General features: G+C 36.1%; 1 protein-coding gene across 3 annotated transcripts in view; it reads left to right on the top strand.

Moving 5' to 3' along the window:
* The window catches only part of HECW2 (HECT, C2 and WW domain containing E3 ubiquitin protein ligase 2), a 355,083-nt gene that overhangs the window by 264,153 nt on the left and 63,436 nt on the right, over positions 1-27,494 (top strand). For all 3 annotated transcript variants that reach the window (XM_054699957.1, XM_037523745.2, XM_054699958.1), the window contains exons 15-17: positions 14,846-14,980; positions 18,183-18,285; positions 22,648-22,744. In XM_054699957.1, coding sequence (XP_054555932.1) covers positions 14,846-14,980; positions 18,183-18,285; positions 22,648-22,744 — 335 coding nt within the window. The remainder of the gene's footprint in view (positions 1-14,845; positions 14,981-18,182; positions 18,286-22,647; positions 22,745-27,494) is intronic.

The raw sequence follows: 27,494 nt of genomic DNA, 5'->3' as shown, positions 1-27,494 counted from the left end.
GCCCTCTAGCAATAATACACAGTAACATCTTATTCATCCTGAACTCAACTTCCCAGTGTCTTTTCTGAGAGATAAAACAGTCAAAATAGATGTTACCAAGTACATAAATTTTAATGCATGGAATGAGCACTAAGACTCTCATGAAAACTGTTGACTTGATTTCTGTAAATCTTTTTAATAAACCTGTAATTTCCAGCCCAGAAGAGATAAGAACTGGCAGATATGATGTTTAGAAGAGATGAAAGGGAATGAATTGTGATTATGCCCCTTGACCAGAGATAAAATGGTCTGGTGTTATACACAGCCAGGTGGGTGAGACAGGACCCTTGGGAGCAGGAAGCAGGGATATCTGCAGCCTTCTAGCCGCAACTCCCAGGAGGGGGCGTCGTGTTACTGCTACCAGCTTTGGTTCAATGGTCTGGAAATCTGATGCTTGTAAGCGTTTACTGAATGGAAGGGCATAATCCTATCCAAGTATGAACACTGGAAAATACTGCTAGTATTATGCCTAGGTTTAAAAAAAAAAAAAAAAAAAGAGGATAAGTACACTAAGAATTCAGCTCTGCTCTCAACTCTGACAAGGACACCTGTATCATAAGGAGCTGTGTTCCCAAGAGAACACCGCCCAAGGAAAACCCAAGTTGAGATAATGCTGTGTCTGTCTGCTCTGTGTAGAGCTTTGCTTACTAAGTCTTTCTGTATCCTTAATTGAAGGAAATTGGGAACTTACAGTCCACACGTGGAGGGGGTGGTCCTTCCTGCTAGGCATAATTTGCCAGCACAATTCAGGAGAGAGTTTCTTATTAATAACCCTTGGACCTTGTGAGAAGTTTAAATTAGCGGTAGGATACTATTTAAGAGGAGTAACAATGTATTTTAAGAAAAACATCTGTCTCTTAGTTTTTCTAAAAGCATGGATGCCTCACATTTTAGCTAATGTTAATGCTAAACATTATCTCAGCTATGTGGTGATCCCAAATGTCTTGTTGCTTGTAGGTTTGGACTCAGAGCTCCAAAATGAAGTGTGGACCTAAAGTTGTAGGCATTGTAAAGATCCCTGAATGTGGGCTGGTCTGTAACCGACCTCATAGTCTCCTGGTGCCTCTGCATTAGAATGCTGTTTGGCATGAAAGACTTAGAAGAACCTAATCCATTGCAAACTAAATGGATTAGACAGGCCTGGAAGCTTATCACTTTACCCTCAGGTCTCTCCTTTGTGCATAGTTAAGATGTTTAGCTAAAATGGACACCTCACAAAAGCTGGTATATCGGTATCTCCCTGTCATATCCCCCAAGTCCTTCCTTTACAAATTACTGACGTCCATGGAACTAAAAGAGGTTTTTGGGAGAGGTTGTGTCTGTATTTGGAGGCTCTGCTCTTGACTGCATTTCAGAGGTCATAACTCCCATCTTCTAGCCAGTGAATAGGTTTTCTTCCGGCCTGAAATTTTAATACCACCCCCACTTAAAATGAGTTTTTTTTGCTTCAAAACATTTAAGGTAATAAAATTTAACGTTTTACCTCATGTAATATAACATCAAAAGCTGTTAAATACTATGAAATTATTTTCCTATAGGGATGACTGTTTTGTGGAATCGACAGGGAACTGAATGTCCTAATCCTCATCTACATGACAGGAAATGTTTTTTTTTTTTTAAAGATTTATTTATTTATTTATTTATACAAGAACTAGGGTACGGGCCAGATTCGCAGGAGGGTGAGAGGATTTACCAGAGACAGAGCAGGGAACAGAACAGGCAGACTGATGAAACACACTGCTGAGGGGAGCAGCAGGTGAGACAGGAGAGGTCTGCCACACCATGAGGGACCCTTGCTGGCCGGCTGGGATCGAACCGGTGCTGCAGAGGCTGCGGACAGCTTCACAGCGCTGTGCTCAACCGCCTGTGCCACCAGAGAAGGCCCTGAAAGGAAATGTTCTTAAGAGGGATGTTCTCAAACTAGCTCTTCAGTCTTAGGATTTTTGGCTCCATCATTTCTTCTCTAGTGCAACATCTTTCTTTCACTTTTTTATTCAGTTGTTCAGCACACCTCTGAATGCCTACTGTGTCCAGCCGCTGTGCTGACAGTGGTAAAAGCTAACACTGAGTGTAGCATTATGTAAAATATAGTATTGACTGACTGTGTGCCAGGCATTGTTGTAAGCACTTAAGATTAGTTCCTTTAATGCCTACAGTGGTCTTATAGACAGCTTCTGTTTTACCCACACTTTGTGGAAGAGGCAACTAAAGCATGGCATGGTTAAGTTTGGAAGTAATAGAATTGTATTTGAACCAAGGCAGTCCAGCTCCAGAATCTGCCCTCTTACTCTGCCTTCCGTCAGTGAGTTGGGTGAATGGTTATCTTTTATCAGTTATAATGAAGGAAGCTAAAGGTGTTATGGGAGCCTTTGCCAGGGTGTCCTACCACAGTCGAGGCGGTGGGGGCCTCAGATGCATCATCTAAGGGCAGCATTTTTTTTTTTTTATTTTTCTCTATTTTATTTTCAATTTCATTAATTTCTATCTTTATTTTTATTATTTCCTTTTTTTAAATAATAAATTTTATTTTATTTTTATATTCCCCATACAATTGCAACCCCCCCATTTTGACCCCAATCCCTCCCCTCCCACCCCCCACCCCCAAAAAGTGTCTCTGGTTCATAGTTTTTTGTTGATTTTGATTTTCACTTTCTTATAGTTATTCATTTTCTTGGTCCCTTATTTAAGTTTTCTAGATTCCTGCTATGAGTGAGACCATCCGGTATTTTTCTTTTTCTTTCTGACTTATTTCGCTGAGCATGATCCCTTCCAGCGCCATCCATGTTGCTGCAAACTGCATGTGTTTATCTTTTTTGAATGCTGAGTAATATTCCATGGTGTATATGTACCACATCTTCTTGATCCAGTCATCTATTTTTGGGCATTTGGGTTGTTTCCAAAGCTTAGCTATTGTAAACAGTGCTGCTATAAACATAGGGGTGCAGGTGTTCTTTGGAATTGATGTTTCTGTGTCCTTTGGGTAAATACCTAGGAGTGGAATTGCTGGATCATATAGAAGCTCTATGTTTAGTAGGTCCAGAAATCTCCACACAGCTCTCCATAGTGGTTGGACCAGTTTGCACTCCCACCAACAGTGCAGAAGAGTTCCTTTTTCTCCACAACCTCGCCAACATTTGTTGTTGCTAGTTTTTTTAATAAGTGCCATTCTCACTGGTGTAAGATGGTATCTCATGGTAGTTTTGATTTGCATTTTCCTGATTACAAGTGATGTTGAACATTTTTTCATATGCCTGTTGGCCATTTGCATTTCCTCTTCAGAGAAGTTTCTTTTTAGCTCTTCTAAGGGCAGCATTTTAGATGAGCAGTTCTTAACTCTCTAGGCATAAGTGATGGAGTCTTTTCTTGAATCCCCATGTTTCGTGACCTCTATCTCTAGCTGTCTCTCATGGTATGGTTGTCATGGTATGGTTATCTTCCCAAGCAGATGAGTCTCTTCTTGAGCTATGCTTTATTTTTTAATTACTCTTTGACATCAGTCCCTTTACATGGAAGATTCCAAAGAAAGTTTGTTTAATGAAACTTGTCACCTATTGCTTCGTGGCTATTTGATTATTCCGTAATCTCTGCTTTGGACAAAAGCAGAAGCTGCCAGGCTGTCTCCCATTCAACTCCCTCCTCCTACACTCTCACCAGCCATGCTCCTGGCTGCCCCGTTTGACCTATCCTAATGCATTTGTTGTCTTGGATTTTCCACATTGCATGCTTGGACAAGTTATGTTTGTACTATACTTTAGATGTTTTAAATTCTGGAAGAAACTCTTTTTCTAATTACTTAAGCCCACGGCTTTACATTGGGTAGGATCTCACAGAATTCTAGGTCTGGTATGCTCGTCTTGAAAATTCAAAGATAAAAATGCCCTAGATTCCCATAAAGAAGAAATGTAAAATATTCTTTTAAAATAAACCATTAAAGAGTAAGAACACATGGCCTCCCCGGTGGGGCAAGGGGTTAAGATGCAACCTATGAAGCTATTCGCAGCCAATGCAGCATGAGTTCGATCCCTGGCCTGACAGGGAGCAACCCACATGGCACAGCAGACCTCTCCTGTCTCCCCGCTGCTCCCCTCAGCAGTGTAATTCAGTGTGCCTGTTCTCTTCCCCACTCTGTCTCTGGTGAATCCTCTCACCTCCCCATACCTCTGGCCTGTACCCCAGTTCTTGTATGCATAAATAAATACATCTTTAAAAAAAAAAAGAGTAAGAACACAGTGACAGGCCTTGCTGGGTAAAATGATGAAGATAAAGATATTTGCATTGGCTACACTCATCCCATGTGCTAGGTTCTTTTCCATGGATTTTTAAATTTGTATCATGACATTTTGAGGTAGATATTATCATTATTATAATCACCCACATTTTATAAAATTTAGAGATGTTAGTGTGCATATTAGCAAGCAAGTGAGTAATCCAGAGCTCAAGTTTCCAGGAGTATAACTCTTAACACTGCACTCTTCTAGGAGGGATTGTATTAGGAAATGAGAGATAATTTATCAACCAAGGAAGAAGCAGTGAGCTTGGGATTAGTGGTGTCCTTCAAGGTTTGGACTAAATCACACCTCACACCTATGGTAGCCAAGAACACACCACCAGAAACACCTTACATGGCATTAAATGCCATTGGGTCCTAATGCTAGGAGCACACAGAATAATGGAAGGAAATAGAGTTCACTTATGGGGACAGTTTCTTCTATGCCAGACACTACGGTAGGAATATTACATTAGCTCATTTAACTTCTACAGTAATCCTTTAAAATAGCTTTTTCTACAGATGAAGAAACCAGAGTTCAAAGAGGTTAAGTCTGAAAGAAAACTCTGGATAGAAACCCATGTCTTTCTGTATCAAAAGCCCATAATAACTTTCCTAGTTCAGTTTAGTCTAGACCTCATGAGGAGCCACTAACCGCCTAACTTGTGGGTCATGTAAATTTACTGGTTTTGCATTTACTTTGCTCTGTAAATGAATAGGTGATGGCTGATCATCTTTTCATGTGCTTATTGAATATTTGTATGTCTTTGGGAAAATGTGCATTCAAATCATTTGCCTGTTTTTTCTTTCATTTATCTTTCTATCATTGAATTGTAAGTTATTTTTATATTCTAAATACTTGTCCCCTATCAGATATATGCTTTCAAATATTTTCTCCTGTTTTGTAGACTACCTTTTCTGTATCTTGATGATATTGTTTATGCACCAAAATTTAAAATTTTGATGTAGTATAGTTCATTTTTATTTTCTTTTGTTGCTTGTGCCTTTGGTGTCTTAGCTAAGAAAGCATTATCTATCCCAAGGTCATAACGATTTACTCCAGTGTTTTCTAAGAGTTTTATTGTTTAGCTTTCACAATTAGATAAGGGATCTATTTTGAGTTAATTTTTTGGTATGGCGTGAGGCAGGGGATCTAACTTCTTTTTTGACATGTGGATATCTAGTTGTTCCAACAGTTTATTGAAAAACTATTCCTTCCCACTGACTGTCATTACTTATTAGGAAAAGGCAAATCAAAACTGCAATGAAACATTACTTCATATCCACTTGATGGGCCATAAAACAAAGCCAAACTAAACAAAAATCCAGAAAATAATACACATTTGCAAGGATATAGAGAAATTAGGACCCTTGTGTACTGCTGGATGGGAATGTAAAAAAATAAAAATAAAAAATGGTGCAGCCACTTTAGAAACAGTTCAACAGCCTCTTAAAAAATGCTTTTCAAAGAGTTGCCACATGCTCCAAAACTTCCATACCTAGGTGTATACTCAGGAGAAATGGATTTGAGAAAATTATGCAGCGATAAGGTCAGGATTCCTGGGACCCATCGTTCTCTGATCTGACCTCTATGAACCTGTTTTTCCCAAGGTTACATTTAGTAACCTGTCCTGTCCAGCTCCTAAAGCTGTGGTTAGCCTCAATTTAGATACTAGTGGGACTGCAAATAGGAGAAAAATAATTAGGATTACAGTTATCACAATTTATTTAGTAATTGACTTCTTATTTGAGTTACAGTTTAGAATGTGGGTTATACAAATACCTACAAAATGATCTGGGCTGCTTTTACCTAGGTGTGTTGCTTACTTGGTTATTGCTAAGCAACCCACCAAAGTCTTAATTTGAATGATTAGGTAGAAGTAAAGATCTATATAAAACAATAACTAAGGAGTTTCATCAATTTATAATTTTGTGAAAATTATTAAGATTTCTTGTTAATGGCTAAATCCTTACTCTAAAAGGATTTATGAAATGGCTCTAAGGCATCTAGAGTAGGCTTATTGTTCCAGTCTTCCTCTTAACCAACTGTTGATTCCCTTGAATGATGAGTAAAGCCACACATTGGAATTATTATTTAACAATTCAAAGGAATGAAATACTGGTACAACATGGATGAACACTAGAAATATGTGCTTAGTGAAAGAAACCATACAAAAAAATACCACATATTATGATTCCATTGATAAGAAATGTCCAAAATGGGTAAATCTATGTAGATAGGAAGTTGATTGCTGGTTTCATTGGGTTGAAGGTGGGATGGGGAGTGAATACTAATAGGTAATGGATTTCTTTTTTCGGGGGAGAAATGTTCTAAAATTAAATTATGGTTGCACAAACCTGTACATACACTAAAAAAAAGTGAAGTATACCATTTGCTTTAAATGGTAAGTTTTATAACATCTGAATTATGTATCAATAAATCTATTTAGAAAAATAATAGATTGGATTAGAGGAAGGACAAAATCTCCTTTTTAGCTCCTGGAATGTATAGATTTCTGAATCTTCAGTGTTGAAAGTTAGATGATATGGTTCTAAACTGGAATTGACATCAAATATGTAATGCTTTTCTTCCTGTTTTGTATTCTATTTGGAAAGGTCCTTCAGAATTCCACAGTGTGTTTTAATCAGTATTTTGTTCCATTACTTGATTTTCTTAATTATTCTGATGCTGTAATGTTGAGACTGGCAATTAAGCCAAGTTTAATTTTATTCAGGATTATCCTTATGAAATTGAGTGATCAACATCAGTGTGTATTTGTTGGACCTATGGCCTAGGATTTTCACCCAACTTAAAGGACACATTTAGATACCTCATTTTGAAAGGAAGCATATAAGCAAAGAAAGTAGGCCAGTATAAAAAAAAAAATTTCTGCTTGCTTGTTATTGTAATAATTCTTAAACTTGGAACACTCTCAGGAGTGTGAAAATCAAGGGTAATTTGGGAACTGGGTTATAGTGTTGTTATAAATATTTTATATTTATGCAAGTAATATGCATCAGTAGTATTAAAATGTGACTTGTTTAAAATGCTTCTGGTTCTTGGCTGGATTTGATCATTAGTATGTGCTCATGGGGATAATATATCTGGAAGGTGAATATGGTCTTGAATAAGGAAAACCAAATGTTATTTAACCCATGAGTGAGTCAGTCTCTCTCTCTCTCTCTCTCTCTCTCTCTCTCTCTCTCTCTCTCTCTCTCTCTCTCTTTCCATCCTCTCCTTCTCTCCCTTCCTCTCTTCCTTGAATGACATACACAGTTAGAAAAGTACTATGAAGGGCCTCCCCGGTGGCGCAGCGGTTGAGCGCTGGGTTGCGAAGCTGCCTGCCTCAGCAGCGCCAGTTCGATCCCCGGGCACTGGGTGAGGTTCCCACACGGCGCACAGATCTCTCCTGTCGCCCACTGCTCCCCTCAGCAGTGTACTTCAGTCCTTCTGCCTGTTCTGCTCCCCGCTCTGGCTCTGGTGAATTCTCTCACCCTCCCGCGCTTCTGACTGTACCTAGTGATTGTATAAATAAATAAATCTTTAAAAAAAAAAAAAAACAAAAGTACTATGAAGTTTATTATTTCTTAGGTCTGTGCAATAAGCTTATCATTTGGCTTAATTTTTAGAAAAGGTGTTTTTTGATTCCCCTTTCATATGGTAAATGAAACAATTTTTTTTCTGCCTCTTTGTTCTGTACTTTCAAATAATATTAATAGGAGTGCCTTTCCAGATAATTTAAAACTAAATTTAAATACTAAGAAACTTTGTATTTTATGTGTTATACATAGATTTCATGTTTAAAAAAATGTAAATTGATAACCATTGCCTTCTTTAAAGTGAAATAACATTTTCCATAGTTTCTTATATTTTTCCAATAAAAAGCATATCATTTCCAAGCTAAATTTACATCCATTTCCACTTGCAAGTTTTGTAACTGTAGGACTTTGTGATTTGGATGCCAGATTGGGGGATTAAGTATCAAATATTCAAATACTCAATTTAGGTGATCATGGAAAGTAGTCGTTAGGGTTATGAGGACAGATTTTAGAAGAGAACAACTCTTTGTACAGTGGAAGTTACCATTCTCTGGCCTACTCAGCTCTCATTTCACACGGCCCTCATGGCCTGCGTGGCTTTTGCTTCCTGATGACGCGGGCTCTGCTTTCAATCCCACATGAAACTCAGGGCCATGATTTACTGGGTCAGATTCATTTCAATGAGTAAAATGCAAACTAATATTTGGAAATCTAAAGTGAATGCTAAAAGTGTCCCAGCAGGGTAAGTTCTCTACTTGGAAAAGAAAGTCAATTTGACTGGCCATTTGTGATTTTTATGGCACATCTCTTCAATTGTTTTCAAACAACTAATTCCCCTTTGTGGTGATTACCTGGTTTAGTCACCTCAGGTTACACAGCAAGCCAGGAAAGATGGAATTAAAGCCCACATTTGTAAATAGTCTATGACTTTTAAAGCATCTGTTGCTGGCTTTGAAGGGCATGAAATGTATTAGATTAAAAAATTACCCCATAAATACACATAGAAGGCAAAGGCAAAGAGCCTTTCAGGGCCATGCATCTGTCTGAATGAGCAAATAGAGCAGAGGTTGGTTGAATTAGTATATGCCTGAGTAAAATGTCAGACTCGTGGAATCATGAAGAAATTATCAAAGCTTGGAGATGATCTTTGAATTTTATTTTTAAACAGTTGCTCTCATGACCTGCATCAGATCTTTTAAAAAAAAAAAAATTTTTTTTTTAGCACCTCACGGCAATTCTAATCTACGTAAAATATACTTATTGGGATAACTTCACTCTCAATCTTTTCTAATGGTATGCTAGTAAGTATTTAACAACCAGCTTTTGATATAGGGATGAAGACTGATTTGTAACATTTGCCATTATTGATGGTGTAAATTCTCCCACCATAACCACTCTTAGGCTGTCTGAAGAATTTCTTAAAATTTCATGAACAAGTATAAGTCATTCCCAGAAGATCTTTGATTACCCTATTTTATTTCTAACACCTAAATTACTATTCCTAATGCATCAAATAGCCCTCCATTAGCTAATGTTTCATATCTACATTATTGGAGACATTGTATTTAATACATGTCACTTACCAACTAGCTGTTTTTGGAACTTTAGCCCAAGTACCATATACTCTTGTTTTCCCACCTAGCAAATTCTTATATCTCTCTTTGTTTTAACAAAATAACTTTCTGTGACTGATATAGATGTCATAAAATATTAGAGACTACTCACTCCTTGAAATGAACCAAGTGGTGGAAAATGTTAGCATGACTATTTTTTAGTTACAATCAACTGCATTATTTAGTCCTTTTCATGTCTACTCTTGATAACAAAGTTGTTTCTGGTATACAATATAGAGAAAATAATAGCATGTTTATTATAATTACATAATCTGTATAATAAAATATAATGTATTTTATCATATTTATCTATAATTATAATTGGGGAAATACTAGGAAAGGGGACCAGAAGCTCAGAAGACACAGTTTGGGTGGCAAAGGATTGAGAGTAAATACAATCTGTAAAAATTAAAGTAGATTACAATTAACATTTCTAAGACTTGAATGAGAAACAAGAAGTTAGAACAGAATCAATATTCAGTGCTTCTCATATACACTGTTGTTCTTTCATTGTTTCCATAGCTTTCTAAAGAAAGATAGGAGATCTGATGTCTTCTCTTTCTGTAGCAAAATTACAAGTTTTTTGTTTATTTTGTTTACATGGTCTTCTGATATGTATTTCTGGTTTGGCAAAATCTTAACTGGAAACAATTTCAAACTTCTGTAACTTAGATTTGTTGAGGCTAAGAGTGGTATTTCTTCACAAATACTGGTGACTTTTTCTTTTCTTAAAATAATAGAAGCTTAAAAAAAGAAAGAATTGTGTAAGAAAGGAGTGTATTTTGTTTGGCCTCACTGAAATACCACTTGGCTCCAACCAGCCTCTGTTTCCTGACTCTGACCATGCCCTGAAGCAGTGAATGGATAAAGTTTTTAAATGAGATTTGAGTTTGTATATTTGCATTCCTTTCAGTTTTTGACTATATTGTTGGTCTTAGTTGGTCCAGCACTGTGAAGTTTGAGTGAATTTCCTTAATGAAATTTAACAGCAGGGAACCTATGTTGTCCAAAATTTGCTTTGTCAGTGGCTAATCTGAAAAATACTCTTTTTTAAAAAAAATAGAATTGCTTTTCCTCCATATAGGCCGCATTCTCAACATACTGTTTACCCAGAGAGCATTTACTTATATTTGTTGGGTACTTTCATAAATAAAGGCAGGCTCTTCAAGAATGATGACATAAAAAGTGACCCAATTTTTTTTTTTTTAAAGTATGAGGTCAACTTCATTACTGACTTGAACTACTTAGGATATCCTGTGGGAAAGTGATCCACTTTTCTGACATAATTGATTTGTGCATCACAAATAGTAATGGCAAGCCTAAAATATGCACAGTAATTTTTCTATGCTTTCCTCTCCATTCTCTCCTTAGAATACAATTTTTTCAACTCTGATGTGTCCTGAATGTAGTCCCTTTTCCTCAGATAAGGCAAAGCACCAAGGAAACATGTCCAAGGTCACACAGTGGGTGGAGTAAAGCAAAAAAATGTATGCTGAGAACGGCTTCTTATATTGCATTCTGTTAGTACTCTAGTGATCGAGGTTTTAATTGAGACCTTGCTACCCAAGTGCTTGGCAGACTTAAAAAGCCATGTAAACAATACACACTTTCCATGTGACTCTGAAGCTAAAACCCTGTGAGATACAAGTAACATCTTATTTCCCACCCACAGCCATTCTTACCACAGGTTAGCGATGCACATTATGCAGAATATGTGGTTTGCTGTCTGGTTTCCTTAGCAGATATTTTCGGCTTTGTAGCAGGGCGAAGCCAGTGCTGTAAATTGTCGTTGTCAACCTAACAATCAACACTTTTTTTAAATCAATGTGAGGTGGAAGTGAAGTGAGGGGAAGATAAAAAAGAAAAGATAGGAGACAGAAAGCAGAATGGAAAAACGGGAGAAGACTTAAAAAGAAAAGAGGGTAGCGGGACACTGTGGCCTGGGCTTTGGAGTCAGACAGAAAGATGGGTTCAAGTCCCAACTTTGTAGGAGCCCAACTGTACTTTTCACTTAAAATGGGAACTATTACCCAACTGTCTTAAAGGTGAACAAAAATGAGATTATTACTTATTACTTACCAGACAACGAAAATCCTTATTTGTAACAGTGGTTGCTGGTTTGTGTATTCTTCTACACTTTTAATTTTAGAGATACCATGTTTATTCTGTGATGCTGAGATTTCAATATATACATTAGGATTTGATTTGACTGCATTGTGACTGCTCATGCAAAATTTAACATACAGGATTTGATTCTCTCACACAAGTTCAGAGGCAGGCAGTCTGTGGCTTTTATGGTGGTGCCTCAAGTTTTGAGAGTCCTGACTCCTTCTAGTGTTTCCTCCGCCCTCCTTCATCATCACAGTTGATTTGGCTGCTGGAGCTCCAGCAAATTAATTACCTTTGTTTCAGGGAGCGGAGTGGATGAAGGACAGAGGAGGGTTTGGCTTTGTGAAGAGATTTTAGTGCTACTTACATCTCATTGGCCAGAACTTAATCTGGGTCACACATACCTACAAGGAGCCTGGAAAGTGTAATCTCACAGCTTCATCGCTTTTTTTTTTTTTTTTTTGGGGGGGGAGCTTGTATGGACTGTTGCAAGAAACACTTAGAAAAATGTGGTAGAAGTTAAAACAGTTATTGATAATAATAATCACAGTTAAGGGGTCACAGGAACTATGTTAAAAAATTTATATGAACTCTCTCATTTAACTTCCCCTTGAGATATGTGTGCTTATCTCCATTTAACAGAAAAGAAATTGTGGTTTTAAAAAGTTAAGTAGTTTGCCCCAGGTTATATCGATAGTGAGTGGCAGAGCTGGAGCTCAGGACCAGGCTTGTCTTTTTCTAGCTCCCAAGCACTAGTTCACTACTTTGCCTCCAATTTTTTGAGCTTTAACCTGATCATTTGTTCATATTTACAAAGAGATCTTTTAATAACTTTTATCCTATTTATGATTTTATCATCTTTATTGCTCCATCCCTCTCACCTATCACATACACACACCATCACCTCATTTTTTTCCCCTGGGTCTTTACGTATTTCTGTGTTTACATATTTCATTGAAGAGTCTGAATATTAGAGTTTTGGAAAATTTCTTATTTGCTAACCACCCTTTCTCCCAGATGTAGCACTAAAAACAATTGGGGCAAACAGGGTGAGTAAGAAATAGCCCCCACCCTTGAGGCATCCTAAAACTCTTTATAGTATGGCCTTGAGACAAGCCTCTTAACATCAAATCACATTATGACATGTAAATCATAACAAACCTAGGTGTATGCACCCATTTGTCCTTATAATTACAGGTGCATCATTGGTACCACTAAATGGCCACCCATCCTTTGAAAACATTCCTAAGAAATTAGCTAGATAAAATAGATAACTCTGTTTTAATGTTCTTTTTATTGTTCCCTTTAACAATATGATTTATATTATTGTTTCAGTAATAAAATAAAAGCTTGTCATTTTAATTTGCATAGAGAGGATGTGGAGCTGATCATAATACCTATTCTTTTAAAATGTGTACTTGTAAGAATAACATCATTACTATTTTATGATGTTTATGACAGAGACAATATACAAGTATATTAGAAGTACAAATCAAATAGGAACTGATGTGATATTTGGGACCAGGGCCTACTAACACAAACCCTAAATACCTAGGGTTTATCATAGGTATACTTTTTTATAGGGTCTGAGAAGAAAAATGTTCCACCTGACAGGTTAGGGGAAAGGGAGAATTACTCAAGGATGTGAGGCTGACAACACCAGTTCCTACAAGACTTTTCATTTAATCCAGTCTTTGTACCTGGAAATCAGGTACAAAGTTTGGAGAGAAGGGACCAGCAAAGATTCTTCTCATTTTGCTCATTCCTCTGCCTTTTTATTCCTAGTACATCTATTGCTTAAAGTTATCTCTTTATAAAGAATTATTTTTTTTTCTAATTTGGAAGATTTCTACAAATTATTTTGCCCTATTTCCTGATTATGTATGTATAGAAACAATTTGTTTCACAGTGGGAAGGAGTTTTTTTTTTAAAGACATAACTATAGCATTTGCTTCTGGGATTTGCTTAGGTATTCATTCCTAGTCTTTAACATATTTTGTTAACTGAGTCTACCAGTTTGAGAAGTTAGATATTTTTTGCTCAGGCTGTTTGGCATTTATCATGTGTCCTAACACTTGATTTATAGGTAATGAGTCTCCTGGTTCTCCTAATAGTCCCTTTTATCTTTGATGACCTAATTAACTTTATCTGATCATGGAAAACTTACATTTTCTAATTGTCCTTGAAATAATGGGCTTCATTATTACTGTGGGTGAGTTTTACTTTGAAACTTATACCATTTGGCTCTTAATAATAATGATAAATAGCACTTAAATGAAGCACTTTAGAATTAAACAAACAAAAACAAAAAACCGCTTTTCTGCCCTGAAAGCAATTCTCACTGCAACACTGGGGACAATGATTTATGCTCAGTCTTGGTTTCATTGCTCCAGGGATTCTGCAGTACGCCTGATAAACATGGTTTCTGCCCTTGTATCACAGTAAGGGGGAGAAATGTTTATTATGAATGAGGGAGACATGTTTTTATAAGAAATACATAGCTCAGAGAACTCAAGTATCTTGCCTTAAGTTATAGTTTGTGATAGAATTTGGTAAGGGTATGTAAAAATGACTAAACTGAAAAAGCACGTAGGAAGGAGATTTAAAGAATCTTGGAAAACTGATCAAAGATTTGGGATTTTTTTTCCATAGATAATAGATGTTCCAAAGAGGTTTTGGTTTGGAACATGTTTAGAAAGAATACTGTAATAGTGATCAATGAGAAAAGGCTGTGGAAATGCAGAACAGTGGAGAAACTCTAAGTACTTGTTTGCATAAGAGGAAGCCCTGAAATAATAGGATGGTAATCAGACCAGATGGGGACAAATAGAGGAAACAATATAATGGGAAAATGGTGAGGAGTTGGTGGCTGATTGCATGGAAGAAAGAAAAGAGAAGGAGAAAGCAAAGATGTTTGAAGTTTCAGGTCATCAGGAGAACTTGAGAAAAGCCATAACAGTGAGAACCTAAAGCATCTCAGTTAAGAGAAGCCCAAATGCCTGCTCATGATTTGTTTGTAAGAACATATCTTTGAAGACTATCTCTTTGAATAATGTTCCTCCTCTCTTCACTCTGGATCCAATCTAAGCATGACTTTCTCTATTCTGATCTTTCCTGAGGGAGGTAAGGAGAAATTCCCCCAGAAATTTAAAATTGTGAGAAAGTGGTGTTGAGATCACTACTCAAAAGTGGGTCTTTTCCTGAATGTGTGAAGAGATAGGTCAGCGACGACAAGTGTGTAGCCCGTATTGACTACTGACTGTGGTTTGTTTCCTAGGCGTTTTTTGTCGACCACAATTCCCGTACCACCACTTTCATCGACCCCCGTCTCCCCCTGCAGAGCAGTAGACCCACCAGCGCGCTGGTTCACCGGCAACACCTGACGAGGCAGCGAAGTCACAGTGCCGGTGAGGTGAGTCTGAGGCCTGACCTGCTAGCTGATAGAAGCTACAGGAAGTGAATTTGCTGGATTTTTACTATTGTTCTGCATTGCTTTTCTAGCTTGATTTAGAGATTATCATTTGGAGGCAGGAGAGTGTTGGAATGTAGGCAGGGCTTCTCTGGAAATATGGATACATACATATAGCCTAAATTGCAGATGTTGAAAATGGGGCATATAAAGAAATATTGCAGAAATTGTAGATATGCTTTTTTATTTAGAAGAAAATGAAAGGAAATTCTTAATGTAATAAAATGTACAAGAGAGGATGATGATGAGCCCTTCTGCATATCTAGGGGCAGCTTCAGAGGAAGAAATCAATGTCACTTTAGTGGGCTGAAATTAGGTTAAATATAGAGAAGAGTTTCTTAAGTGAGCATTGCTGGATTAGATTAAAACCCTTGGCCAAGGTTTTGGGATTGTGAGATCAAAACTAATAATCTTCAAAATTAGGATATAGCTGAGAAGTGCCCAGGGAAAGTGGATTGAATTTAGAATTATTAAAAGGTCTACAGTGCTCCTCTTTGCTGGTTTGTAGTGACCTGTGCTGGCCACATGAGGGCTCTCTAATAGTCTAATCAAAAGAAAAAGAAAAAAAAAATTAAGTTTCACTTTTCACTCGACAGTTTAAATGACTAAAAGGAATGTTTTAGGTCAATTTTTTTCCCTTTAGAATGGGCTAATGCTTTGTATAATCTTCGCTTGATATATATTGTTTCAAAAGTTGCCTTAGACAAATAGAATTAAGATTTCTTTTCCTGTATTCCTTTCCCCCATCTCTTTGTACATTATATTTTCAGTATCATAGTGTAGGTTAAATAGTTTTGCAGCCTCTAACCTAAGAAAAAATTATGAATGCAATAAATAACTGGATTTGATTCATCAAAATTCCACTCTTGGAATTGCCCTTCATAATTTACATACTTGCACTAATGCATCATGTGCATTTACTGGTTTTCAGTACAGACATAGAAGAATATACATGAGAAGCTCATATAAAAATGATATATAAATCTATTGCAGGGTGAGGTATGCGCAAAAATATTTGTTTTATGAGTAGCTAATAAATCTTTACCTTGCTGTCCTATAAAACCATTAGTGGTAAAATCCTAACAGCATTCATCTTAAAAGCAGAACAGACCTCTCCCTTTTGGACCTTGGTGCATGATTTGTAGCAAATTAGGGTCCAACCTGGCTTTATCACATGGCCTGTGCACTTAGGTTGCTTATCTAATCATGACTTCACAATACAGGCTGACTGTTTCGTCTGGTCAGGAGTGCATGTGTGAGATTAGTAGTTATACTTACATTTGCTTTTATCCCCTCCAACTCAGGACTTGAATTATTTCTGCAGTCTACTAAAGGAACCTGTGAGAGAGGGATCCTAGGCATACATTAAAATTTGAATGAAGATTTTTCTTCATATTGATTGAAAACTAATGGATAAAGCAGAGATAACCCCATAAAAAGTTAGCATTCAGCCCCAAAATTGTTAAACCTTTGAGGGCACTGTACTTCCTGACACACATCTCATGACGCACATCACCGGATGCAGACATGACAGGGTTTCGATCACTGTCTGAATTCTGGTTTGAAGAAATGGAGTGTCAAGAAGACCTGTAGCTGTTCTGGGAAATGATGACATGTTGAACATACTGACAGAAGGGAAAGTTTACCTTGGTTTATTATAACGATATGTCGTGTGACTGATAACAAAATATATAGTTAATTAAATCTGATTAAATCTGCCTGAGAGTGACTGATTTCATTTCTCAAAGCCAATAATAACACAAGAGAAGTAAGATGAGAAACTTTCAGTTACATAGCTAAGTCTTTCCAGCTACACTCTTACCCTCATTTAGCACAGATCCCAGGTAGTTGAAATTTTGGTATCTCTTCTAGACAATATAGTATACCAGACTGCAATGTAGAAACTTGGCGGTTGGTATGAGTGATATAAATAAATAATGTGTGTGCTTCCTATGGTCTTATTAAGGTTAAAATATATGAAACTAACCATAAGACACAGATCAATAAAAATATGAGTGAAAAATACTTTATAAACTGTTACTAGTGCAACTGCTTTAGAAATATACAGCAAGTGCTTGGGAGCTCAGAGAGGATTTCATATTAACGTAAGCCTGAAGGGAAAGCTTCATCAAGGAGGGGCTGTTTGAACTATACTTTGAAGAATGAATGAGAGCATTCTTGAAGGATAAGCAAGCACTGTAGGGTGGGGACCATATTTCCAGTTTTAGGGCCTTTAGTAAAACTCTCACCAAACTCCTAACTAATACAATGTAATAAAATGTTGTGAAGGTTTGAATGGGTGGGAGTAGAAGCTCTCTTTTAAAAGTATCAATTTATAAATCCAACATGTTAATTTGCCTTTTGCTCTCTTCCTTGCTATACTACTACTGTTCTCCTGTTGTCTTAAAAGACTTTTGTAATATAGGGGGGAATGCTAGTACAGAAGTTAAGATGGTGTTAGACTATACTGGAAAGAATATTAATGGGCATTTGTTTATGTACTTGTTTGTGTGAGTTTCTAAGTCTATAATAGGTACAATAAATAATTCAGGTTAGGGCAACCCTATTTAGCTCCTCCACACCTGCTACGATTAACTCCCTGGTGTGGGAGGTTCAAACCAGAAAGAGCTGTTGTACTGGGTGCTCTAATTGGCATGTAAAATTACTTCTAAGGAGATAATACACCAACTCAGAAACCCACACAAAGATGGGTGCTCTTCAACCCCTCCTCTGCTGAGGCAGGGAATTCCCTGACTTGCCTTGGCCAGAAGGAGGTATAGGCTCTGCCTGATATATTTTGTACCGTCCAGGTCTTCTCTCTGATTCTTGCAGGCTTATGTTCTGGCAAAGCAGAAGTTATACCTGACAACAGTTCTGCTATTAGTTTCAGTCCCTATATTTAGTTGTAAGCATGTGGAATTCCTCTTCCAGCTAGTAAATAGTCACTGCCCTAGCCCCCCTCAAGGTCATGATACCCCAACTATAAAGCAGTCCTTTTGAGAATCCTGTGTCAGCTTTTCAACTGGCATCTCTCTAACCAGTTAACCTAACAATGCTTGTCAAGTATTTTAAACAACTTGGCTGGGAATGCTGATAAAGCCTTCTAGTTGTTGGTGCAGAACATAAATTGTACTTGAATTTGCAGGTAGGAGAAGATTCTCGACATGCAGGACCGCCAGTTCTTCCCAGGCCATCAAGTACATTCAATACAGTCAGTAGGCCACAGTACCAGGACATGGTTCCAGTAGGTATGTCACTCCTTTCTAGGAATCTTTATCTTTGCATTTCCTGTCAGTGTGCACAGTGCATTCTGTGTAGATGTGTTCCTATTATCAATACACTGCATTTGCCCTGTGTTGAGAAACTTGTTATGCTATCCCTAAGAAATTGATCTATGTCTCAAAGCACTTAAATCTTGTAAAATCATAAGGATGAGTTTTTTTTATACTACCCTACTTTTTCTGAGTAGAGCTATTATATTAAATTGTTAAGAAAAAAATAACTTTTTAAGGCAAATGTGTTATGTGATCATTTAAAATTAAGCATTTGGACAAGCATATACTTAGAAATAGAATATATCTAAAACTTGAGATCAATAAAATGTCTTACATTATCACTTAAACATCACTGGAATTTAAATGAGTCTGTAGTAACCTTACAAAATAGGCAAAAAAATGCTGGCACATTCTTAAGTGGTAATGAGGCATATATAAGTCAGCAAAAGTCTCCAAAGTAAAAATAACTGAGTATAGGAAAAAAGACCTAAAGAACAACTTGAATTGTTATTTACATGAAGAGATTGAAGTGCCTCAAACCTGGAGTGCCGAGGGCAGATGGATGGGCAGGCTAATGAAGGCCATATGGTCTCCCTGCTCCATCTTCAATGTGAGGAGCTCTCCATTTTTCTCTATTTACTTAAACATTTTTACTTCTTAAAAAAGAAACTTTACCATGAAATGTAATGTAATGTCTGTCATCTAAAGAAATTTGACAACTACTAAATAAGAAGAAATTTGGGGTCAAGGTTCTATTATCCCATTATACTAAATATTGCACATCAATATAATGTGATACTAAATATTGCACATCAACTTTGAAAGTACTGCAAAATTGTTGCTTAAAAAGTTTTCTGGTCTTGAATGGAATGTAAAAATTCACTGGCAAAATTTCAAATATCTAGGGAATTATTTCTCTTATTTGGTCATTTATTATTTTAAGTAAGACAAGTTTGTTGAACAATTTCTGAACACAAGAATGTCAATTGAGCTAGGATCTCTGATAATTCAGATACTCAGTTCTGTGGTTTAAATATATCTGTATTTCTAATTATAATCAAGATGCATTATCTTAAGTAAACAATTTTTTTTAAGATTTATTTATTTTTATACAAGAGCTGGGGTACAGGCTAGAGGGTGAGAGGATTCACCAGAGACAGAACGGGGTACAGAACAGGCAGATCAACCAAAATACACTGCTGAGGGGAGCAGAGGGCAAGACAGGAGAGGTCTGCCGCACCATGTGGGTATCTTTCTGGAAGGCCAGGAATCAAACCTGCGCTGCAGAGGCTGAGGTCAGCCTCACAGTGCTGCGCTCAATCCTCTGCGCCACCAGGGAGGCCAATAAATTGGTTTTCCTGACCAAAAATAGTTTAACAGAGAACCCTTCATAAACTTTAATCAATCAGTTTTTTTAAAATTTCTGTGGATATTAAGTCAGTCGTGACTAAAATATAGATTTTTTTCTTATAATATTTTGTATACAGAGTTAATGATGCTGATTGTGTTGCAGCTCTTTCTGTTGAGCTATATATGGCCTAATGGCACTTATTTCCACATAGAGCTTGGAAATAGTTTGTCCTCTGGATTTTGGTTGTAGCTGCCTCCGATCACAATGCATTTTGGTGACTCTTGTTCTGCCTCTTTACCTTTATAGATAGCTGGTTGGTTGTTTTTGTTTTTTGTTTTCAGTTTCTTTTAAATTTTATTTATTTTTCTTTTCTGAAAAAAAATGCAAATGGCCAACAAGCATATGAAAAAATGTTCAACATCACTTGTAATCAGGGAAATGCAAATCAAAACTACAATGAGATACCATCTTACACCAGTTAGAATAGCACAAATTAAAAAAACTAGCAACTACAAATGTTGGCGAGGTTGTAGAGAAAAAGGAACTCTCCTGCACTGCTGGTGGGAGTGCAATTGGTCCACCCACTATGGAGAGCTGTGTGGAGATTTCTTGACCTACTAAACATAGAACTTCCATATGATCCAGCAATTCCACTCCTAAGTATTTACCCAAAGGACACAGAAACAGTAATTCCAAAGGGCACCTGCATGCCTGTGTTTATAGCAGCACTATTTACAATAGCTAAGCTATGGAAACAGCCCAAATGCCCAAAAATAGATGACTGGATCTAGAAAATGTGTTACATATACACAATGGAATATTACTCAGCAATCAAAAAAGATAAACACATGCAGTTTGCAGCAACATGGATGGAGCTAGAAGGGATCATGTCAGAAATAAGTCAGAAAGAAAAAGAAAAATACCGGATGATCTCACTCATAATAGGAATCTAGAAAACCTAAATAAGAGACCAGGGAAAAGACTAGTCAATACAAAGTAAAAATCAAAATCAACAAGCAACTGTAAACCAGAGACACACCACGGGGGTTGGGGGGAGGGGCGGGGAAAGGAGGGACTAGAGTCAAAATAAGGGGGGGGGTGCAATTTTACAGGGAATATAACCAAAATGAAAATGCATACATTGTGCAAAGATGAAAAAAGGTGTAAGAATTATGTAAAATAAAATATTTAAATAAAAAAATTATTTATTTTTATACTTTTTTAACTTATTTTTTAATTGCGGTAATCTTGGTTTACAACACTACATGACCCAGAAGCACAGGATCATACATCCTAATATTCATGTCACCACACTACACTCACCACCAAGGCATCCCCAACCCTCCACCATAGACCATTTTGTTCCCTTCTCAGTTTGTTTTTCCCCCTTTCCTCTATGTCTGTAGCCTCAATTCCACCACCACATTCAAGGGTTTGTTATTTGTTTGGTTGTGTCTGACACTTTGTTTACTTTGTCTATATTCCACACATCTGGCATTTATCTTTCTCCTTCTGCTTATTTCGCTTAGCATTATCCCTTCCAGTTCCATCCATGCTGTTGCAAATAGCAAGAGTTCATCTATTTCTATAGCTTAGTAGTATTCCATTGTGTATATCGCAGTGCAGGATATAGTAGTCTTAGCTGGCAATTTTTATTGTTAAGTATTTTGAATATGTTGCTCCATTCTTTCCTCGTCCATAGACTTTTCTCCAAGAAGTCTAATGTCAGCCTTTATAGATTACCCACTTCTTTTCTCTAGTGACTTTCATTATTCTTTCTTTGTCTTGAACTCTTGGTAGATTGATGATTATATGTCTTGGTGTAGGTCTTGTTACATTTAGATAACCAGGTGTTCTTTTAGCTTCATCAACTTGTATATTTAGTTCTTTCCCTGGGTTTGAGAAGTTTTCCTCATTATTTCTTTGAATAATTTCTCTATTCCCTTCTCCCATTGTATTTATGGTTGTATGGCTGATATTTAATTAGAATGGTGTTTTATCTCTAACAGTTACTTATGAGGTTGCTTTTAGTAAGCTGAAACTTAAAGGAACCAATATCTTAGAATCTTTTGGTCATCTCATCTTGCAATTTAATAATAAAGGTTATTTATCAAATGAGCTTACTAAGCCCAGAGCTAGGTCACATATAGATCTAAATCAATACCCACATAACAGGCAAACACAGATTGGAATTTAAGCATCTGTAGTGGCTCCGGATTGTGACTTTGAGTACAAGGAATATTAAACAGAAAAACAGTTTATTTTATTTTTTGCACTTTTAATTTTATTTTTAATTGTATTATTTTTGATTGAGGTAAAATTGGTTTACAACACAATTGTAAAGGACTTGGGAATTTAGGTTCACCCCTATTCAGTTGTGAATTACTATATAGCACCTGTGACCCCACACCTTTAATCTCCTCCACTATAGTCTATTGGGACCCCTCCCCATCTTCATTCTCTCATCTGTTAACCTCAATTCTGTGTTAAAATTTAAGGGATGGTTTATTTTCATTTTGTCTATTCCTTTTTTTCTTTCTTTAAAACACACATGAGTGAAATCATCTAATATTTGCCTTTCTCCTTCAGTTTATTTCACTTAGCATAATTTCTTCCCGTTCCACTGAGGCTATCATAAATGATAAGATTTCATGTTTTTTATAGTTGAATAGTATTCCATTATGTAAATACACCACATATTCTTAACCCTCTCATCTGTCTTTGGCAGATATGTTTGTCTCATACATTAGCTATTGTAAGTAATGATGCAATTAACATAGAAATATGTATATCCTTTCAAATCATTGTTTCTGCAGCCTCCTGCTAAAGAACAGAAGGAATGGAATTGCTGAATGATATAGTATATTTTTTTAATATTTGAGAAACTTTCATACTGTAGAAAAACAGATATTTAAAAGTTTGAATTTATGTGTATAAAACTAGTAACAGATTTTTTAAATTATTACATTTTCTGATTTTTACAGCTTACAATGACAAGATTGTTGCATTTTTGCGCCAACCCAATATCTTTGAAATTCTACAGGAGCGTCAACCTGATCTTACCAGGAATCACTCACTCAGGTAACCATAATTTTGGTTTTTGATTTAAGTTGCATAAGCCCTAACTTTAAATCTTCAGTAACAGTGATAATTGTCTGGAAACGCTTTCTTTTTGGCATTCTGAACTAAGCATTTTGTGCATAAATACTTTATATCATCAACACTAGGTCATTGTAGTCCTGACTTGTCTCTCAGGCACAAGGATTGAATAAAATTGACTAACCTAGAACCCTCTTTAAATAAGAAATATGAAAAAAACATTTCACAGCCATAAATGCATGCTGGATGCCTGGATTCTATTGAAAATGATATGACACTAATCTTTTGACTGTAGGTCGAGTAAACAAAAGTAACATAGAGTTTATGGAATTGAGATTTATAAATCTAGACTTGGTATTCACATTTTTCCATAATAAAAACACAGTGGAACCCAAGAAGGGAATCTGATCCTCTCCACAGTCCAGTGTTCCCCTGCATGAACCTTTCTTCTAAACAGTTCTTCAATGCATCATGCTTCAAGTCCAGTTTTATTTTCCTGAATACATGCTGTTCCTTTTCCCTGGCAAACCTTTCTACCTTTGGCAGGAAAGATCTTTCCTTTAAACTAATGCAAGCTGTCTCTTCTTGAAGTCTTTCAACCCCACTGTGAACTCTTTCTCTGATGATCTCAGTGTTCTAGGCATTAGTGAAAATTGGAAAAAAAGAAGTTTCAGCTGAAATTCCTATGTAACAAAGCCCATTTGGTCTACAGGCCACCTTTACCAATAGAAATGTCTGCTCAGTGGTGCTTTCCTGGCCTAGAGCAGTGATTTTTCAATACAGTTCTACTTAGTCGTGCCAAACCAATTTCATAGGATTACTTGGGGGGCTTTACAAAATACAAGTGCCTAGTCTTGTCTCCTCCAACTCCTCTCCCTTCTCTGAATATATACCCTCATTCTCCCACATTCTGCCCAGAGTTGTAGAGATCTGGGGTAGAGGTCAAGTATTTAACTTTCATATAATACCATTGGCATTGCCAAGTGTTATAACTTCTGGTCTAGACATAATTTGATAATTATGTAATATATCAAATTGTCCTTCATACTATTTTGTTTATTTGATTTTTGCTTTAATTTACTTTTCAAGTCCTTATGCTTTATTTTCCAATTAGAATATAAGCTCTTTACAAGCATTTTTTTTCAAATTATAAAATCCTTTGTAACAGATAGAGATCTTACTTAACTCATTGTGATTTCTAATCCCTACTGTCAAATATTTAAAATAGTGCTTTACATAGAGTGAATGTAAATATATGTGTGTATGTATTTATATATATTTTATATGTAATACACACAGCAGATCTTATAGTGACATAACTTCTTTCAACGTAAGCCAGAATTACTTACTTCACATCAACGTCAATGTTATAACAAAACAACATTGAATGAAATGATCTTATTGGAGGACCTGATTTCATTATAATTTTTCTCTTAAAGTCATAGTTTACAATGATATTAAATGAGGAAATACTGTATATTACTTATTTGAAGGTAAATTACCAATTTTTTTTTATGATGTGCTCCGTCTCCCATATCTTTAAAATTGTCATTACCATCCATAGCATCTGAAGATTGAAGCTACATGTAATTTGAAATATGGCACTATAAGTGTTGCTTACAGAGAAGTCCAGTTTTGCATTAACTAACTTCTACCTCAAGTCTCAACTTGAGCCCCAGTCAATGTTTCTTTCCCTGAAAGTACCCTGCCACACACATAAAAAGGACAAGAAAGAAGAAACTCAAGGTTTTCCACTTTTGCTCCACTTTCCACACTATTTACAGCAAGTGACATATCTTTAAATCTCCATCATTGGAGAATTCACATGATATAATCTACCTGAACAGAGCATTTAACATTGTCATTCTTTCATGATTTGACTGACCATTAAGAGATCCTAATGGAGGGAAAAGCTACATGTCTTAGTTGGTAACTTCTATTTTTGTTTTTGATTTTTAGAGTCTTAAAGATCTCCAATCTCCTGAAGATTGCAAAAGATTTTCAGGTTTTTGTGACTACCAGGGTCCTCAGTTAAGCATAATCTTTTGTTAACATAGATCTCACATGGCAATCTTTTGCAAAAGAATTAATTCATAGGCTTTGAAATGTTTCCATCTTATTCCAAAACATCTTTATAAATTTGCATTTATACTTTCTAGAATAATTTGCAGAATCTGACCATAGAAAGTCTTTGCAGTCATGACAAGTACAAGGAAGCAGAAACTTAAGTCAAGGAGATAATGCTCTTCCTCTTACCCAGAGTGTGTCAGTGCACTTTCAGTGTCTGAAAAGTTTTTGGTAGTTAAGCATTTTGCTTATCATAACAACATAGTGGGGAAATTTATGTAAGTAACAGGACGTTCTGTTTCATGGAGTTAAAATTGCATTGTAAGGAGCATTCCCACAAGCACAGGGATGGGGAACCAGTTCATCTCACATTTCAACAATGTTTTTGATAGAAAACTTGTTTATGGAATAGAACTTCTGAGTAATGTTGGGTCAAAAGTAACTGGAGCTTATATTCATAGCCTGAGCAAGGGCCCTCACTACCTTTGTAACTCTCTGTGCATTTTTCCTCATCCATGGCACAGTTGCTTTAAAGAAATATCCCTTCTTATTTCCTCCATGCTATAATGAGGACACAGATATTATCCCATAGGAGATAAGGCACACCTCACCCCCTGCATCTCTGGCCTATACCCCAGTTCTTGTGTGCATAAATAAATAAAAATAAATCTTTAAAAAAATAATTTGCCCCTAAATTTACTCTGATTTTCAAAATCACTATTCCTGAGACAGATCATATATGTGTAAATGGAACTGTGTGATCCTATAAATATAGTTAAAATACAAGAGGTGTCTCTTAAGTTACATGATCAGCTTCTGTGTCAAAAGACTTTCTAGTATTGTGCTCACGTTTTCACAGGAATCTTTGCTCTAAGGTCTTTTACTGTACATGATGAAAACAGCCTTGACTCCTCCATGCCTGCCTTCTGGCTCAAGGTTCAACAGAATTATCAAGTGCCATAACAGTGTGGCAACTGCGTCATTGAGATAACATTTCAGAAGCCATCCAAAGGTGGCTAACCTCCTGGTAGATCTAATGAGAGCCTTAGGATTTTTCTAACTAGGATAGTAAAAAACCTGGATTCAGACATTTGTGGTTCTGATGGTTCTGCATGTTCTATGATTTCTGCAAAAAGAATTTGTTGCTACCCATGTTTTATTTGAATAGGTATGCTAATTCATAGTTTTATATATAGGCTTTTGTTACATACATCATGCATATATGTAGTTCTCATATTTTTCATGTAAGGAATCTCATAACTATTAACTTTAAAACAACTATTCCAAGTCAGGCAATAACTTAGGCTAAAAAGGCCCCCAAATTAGTCAAGATTCTTTTAGAGACTTTACACTCAGATATTTGTTAAATAGTTTTCCCATAACCCCCTAGCATAGCTTTGAAAGATTTGTTTTTAATTACAAAATGACTACCTAAGTGGCTACTTATCCAAAGTATTGCATTTTCTGACTGAAAAATGATTTAATCAGGGTTTTCAGGCAATTTTCTAGCATGAAGATGACCATATTATGTTTGTTCTACAATTGATTTTGCTATATTATGTTGTACATGTCAAGAAAACAGTTCATCAAAGTGTCTTCCTTCTTCAGTAGCTTATTAGATAATGGACTCTGTGTGGACCAAAGCAAGATGTCAGTTCCAGCCTCAATGCTTTCTCTAAACCCAAAAGAATAACACACCATTTCTAAATCATAGAGAACAGTGCATTATTATACATGATAACACAAAATGATTTTTAATGAGATCTGCATTTTACATATCTGTAAATGAATTATGAATTTATTAATCAGAAGTATTTCTTAGAAAGGAAGCACAATACGTACCCCCTCTATGTTAATGTTTTTTTTTCCCTTTTTTATCTCCTCAAAAGGTTTAAATAGTCATGCAAACTGTCTTTAGAAAAACTAACGTGGCTAAAATTAAATCTTGTTTCATGCATGTTGTCCTACATACAAATGGATATTTTCACACTGTCCTACACACAGATGGATTCTTGATACATCCCACTGAATAAACTGTTACTCTGTTCCTTTCGGGTATATTTTATAGAAAACATTCTTGCAGAGCCTTCAGGGAGCCATCATGCTGAAAATCAGATATCCTACATGTCTGACATATAATGCACAATAGAAATGTCATAATAGAATAATATGTGTTTAAAATGTTTTAAATGGCTTGTATTTTTCTACCATATTTATTCCTATCTACTTAAATTCCAAATTAAGTGCAAATTACATGAATTCAATGTCTATATCTCCATGTTTTAATCCTCACGGGACTTCACATCTATTTCATAGAGTGGATGTTTGAGAAATATTTGGTAAATCAATCAGTTTCATAGGCAGTATGCTAGGAACTTAGTGGTATCACCAAAATCTTTTTATCCCAAAAGGCAAATAACTATATTTCCATTGACTGAATCACACATATAGAGATACAGAATCCATTTTATACATATATAGATAGATATATAGATATATTATCAGGAAATGATAGCATAGCAATTATGTATTTTAAAAACTTGGCTAAATTTCTCTAGCATATAGCATTACTTTGAGTATTGAGATAAAATTTGGAATAATATTCTCAACTGTTAAAAGTAAGTACACTGAGGTTTTGATGGGGATTTGTTTTTTATTTTTAAGT

The sequence above is a fragment of the Talpa occidentalis genome, unplaced genomic scaffold, assembly GCF_014898055.3.
Source record: "Talpa occidentalis isolate TD23 unplaced genomic scaffold, MPIMG_talOcc4v2.1 talOcc4.3, whole genome shotgun sequence".
NCBI lineage: Eukaryota > Metazoa > Chordata > Mammalia > Eulipotyphla > Talpidae > Talpa > Talpa occidentalis.
This window is presented reverse-complemented; position numbering and strand designations above follow the sequence as displayed.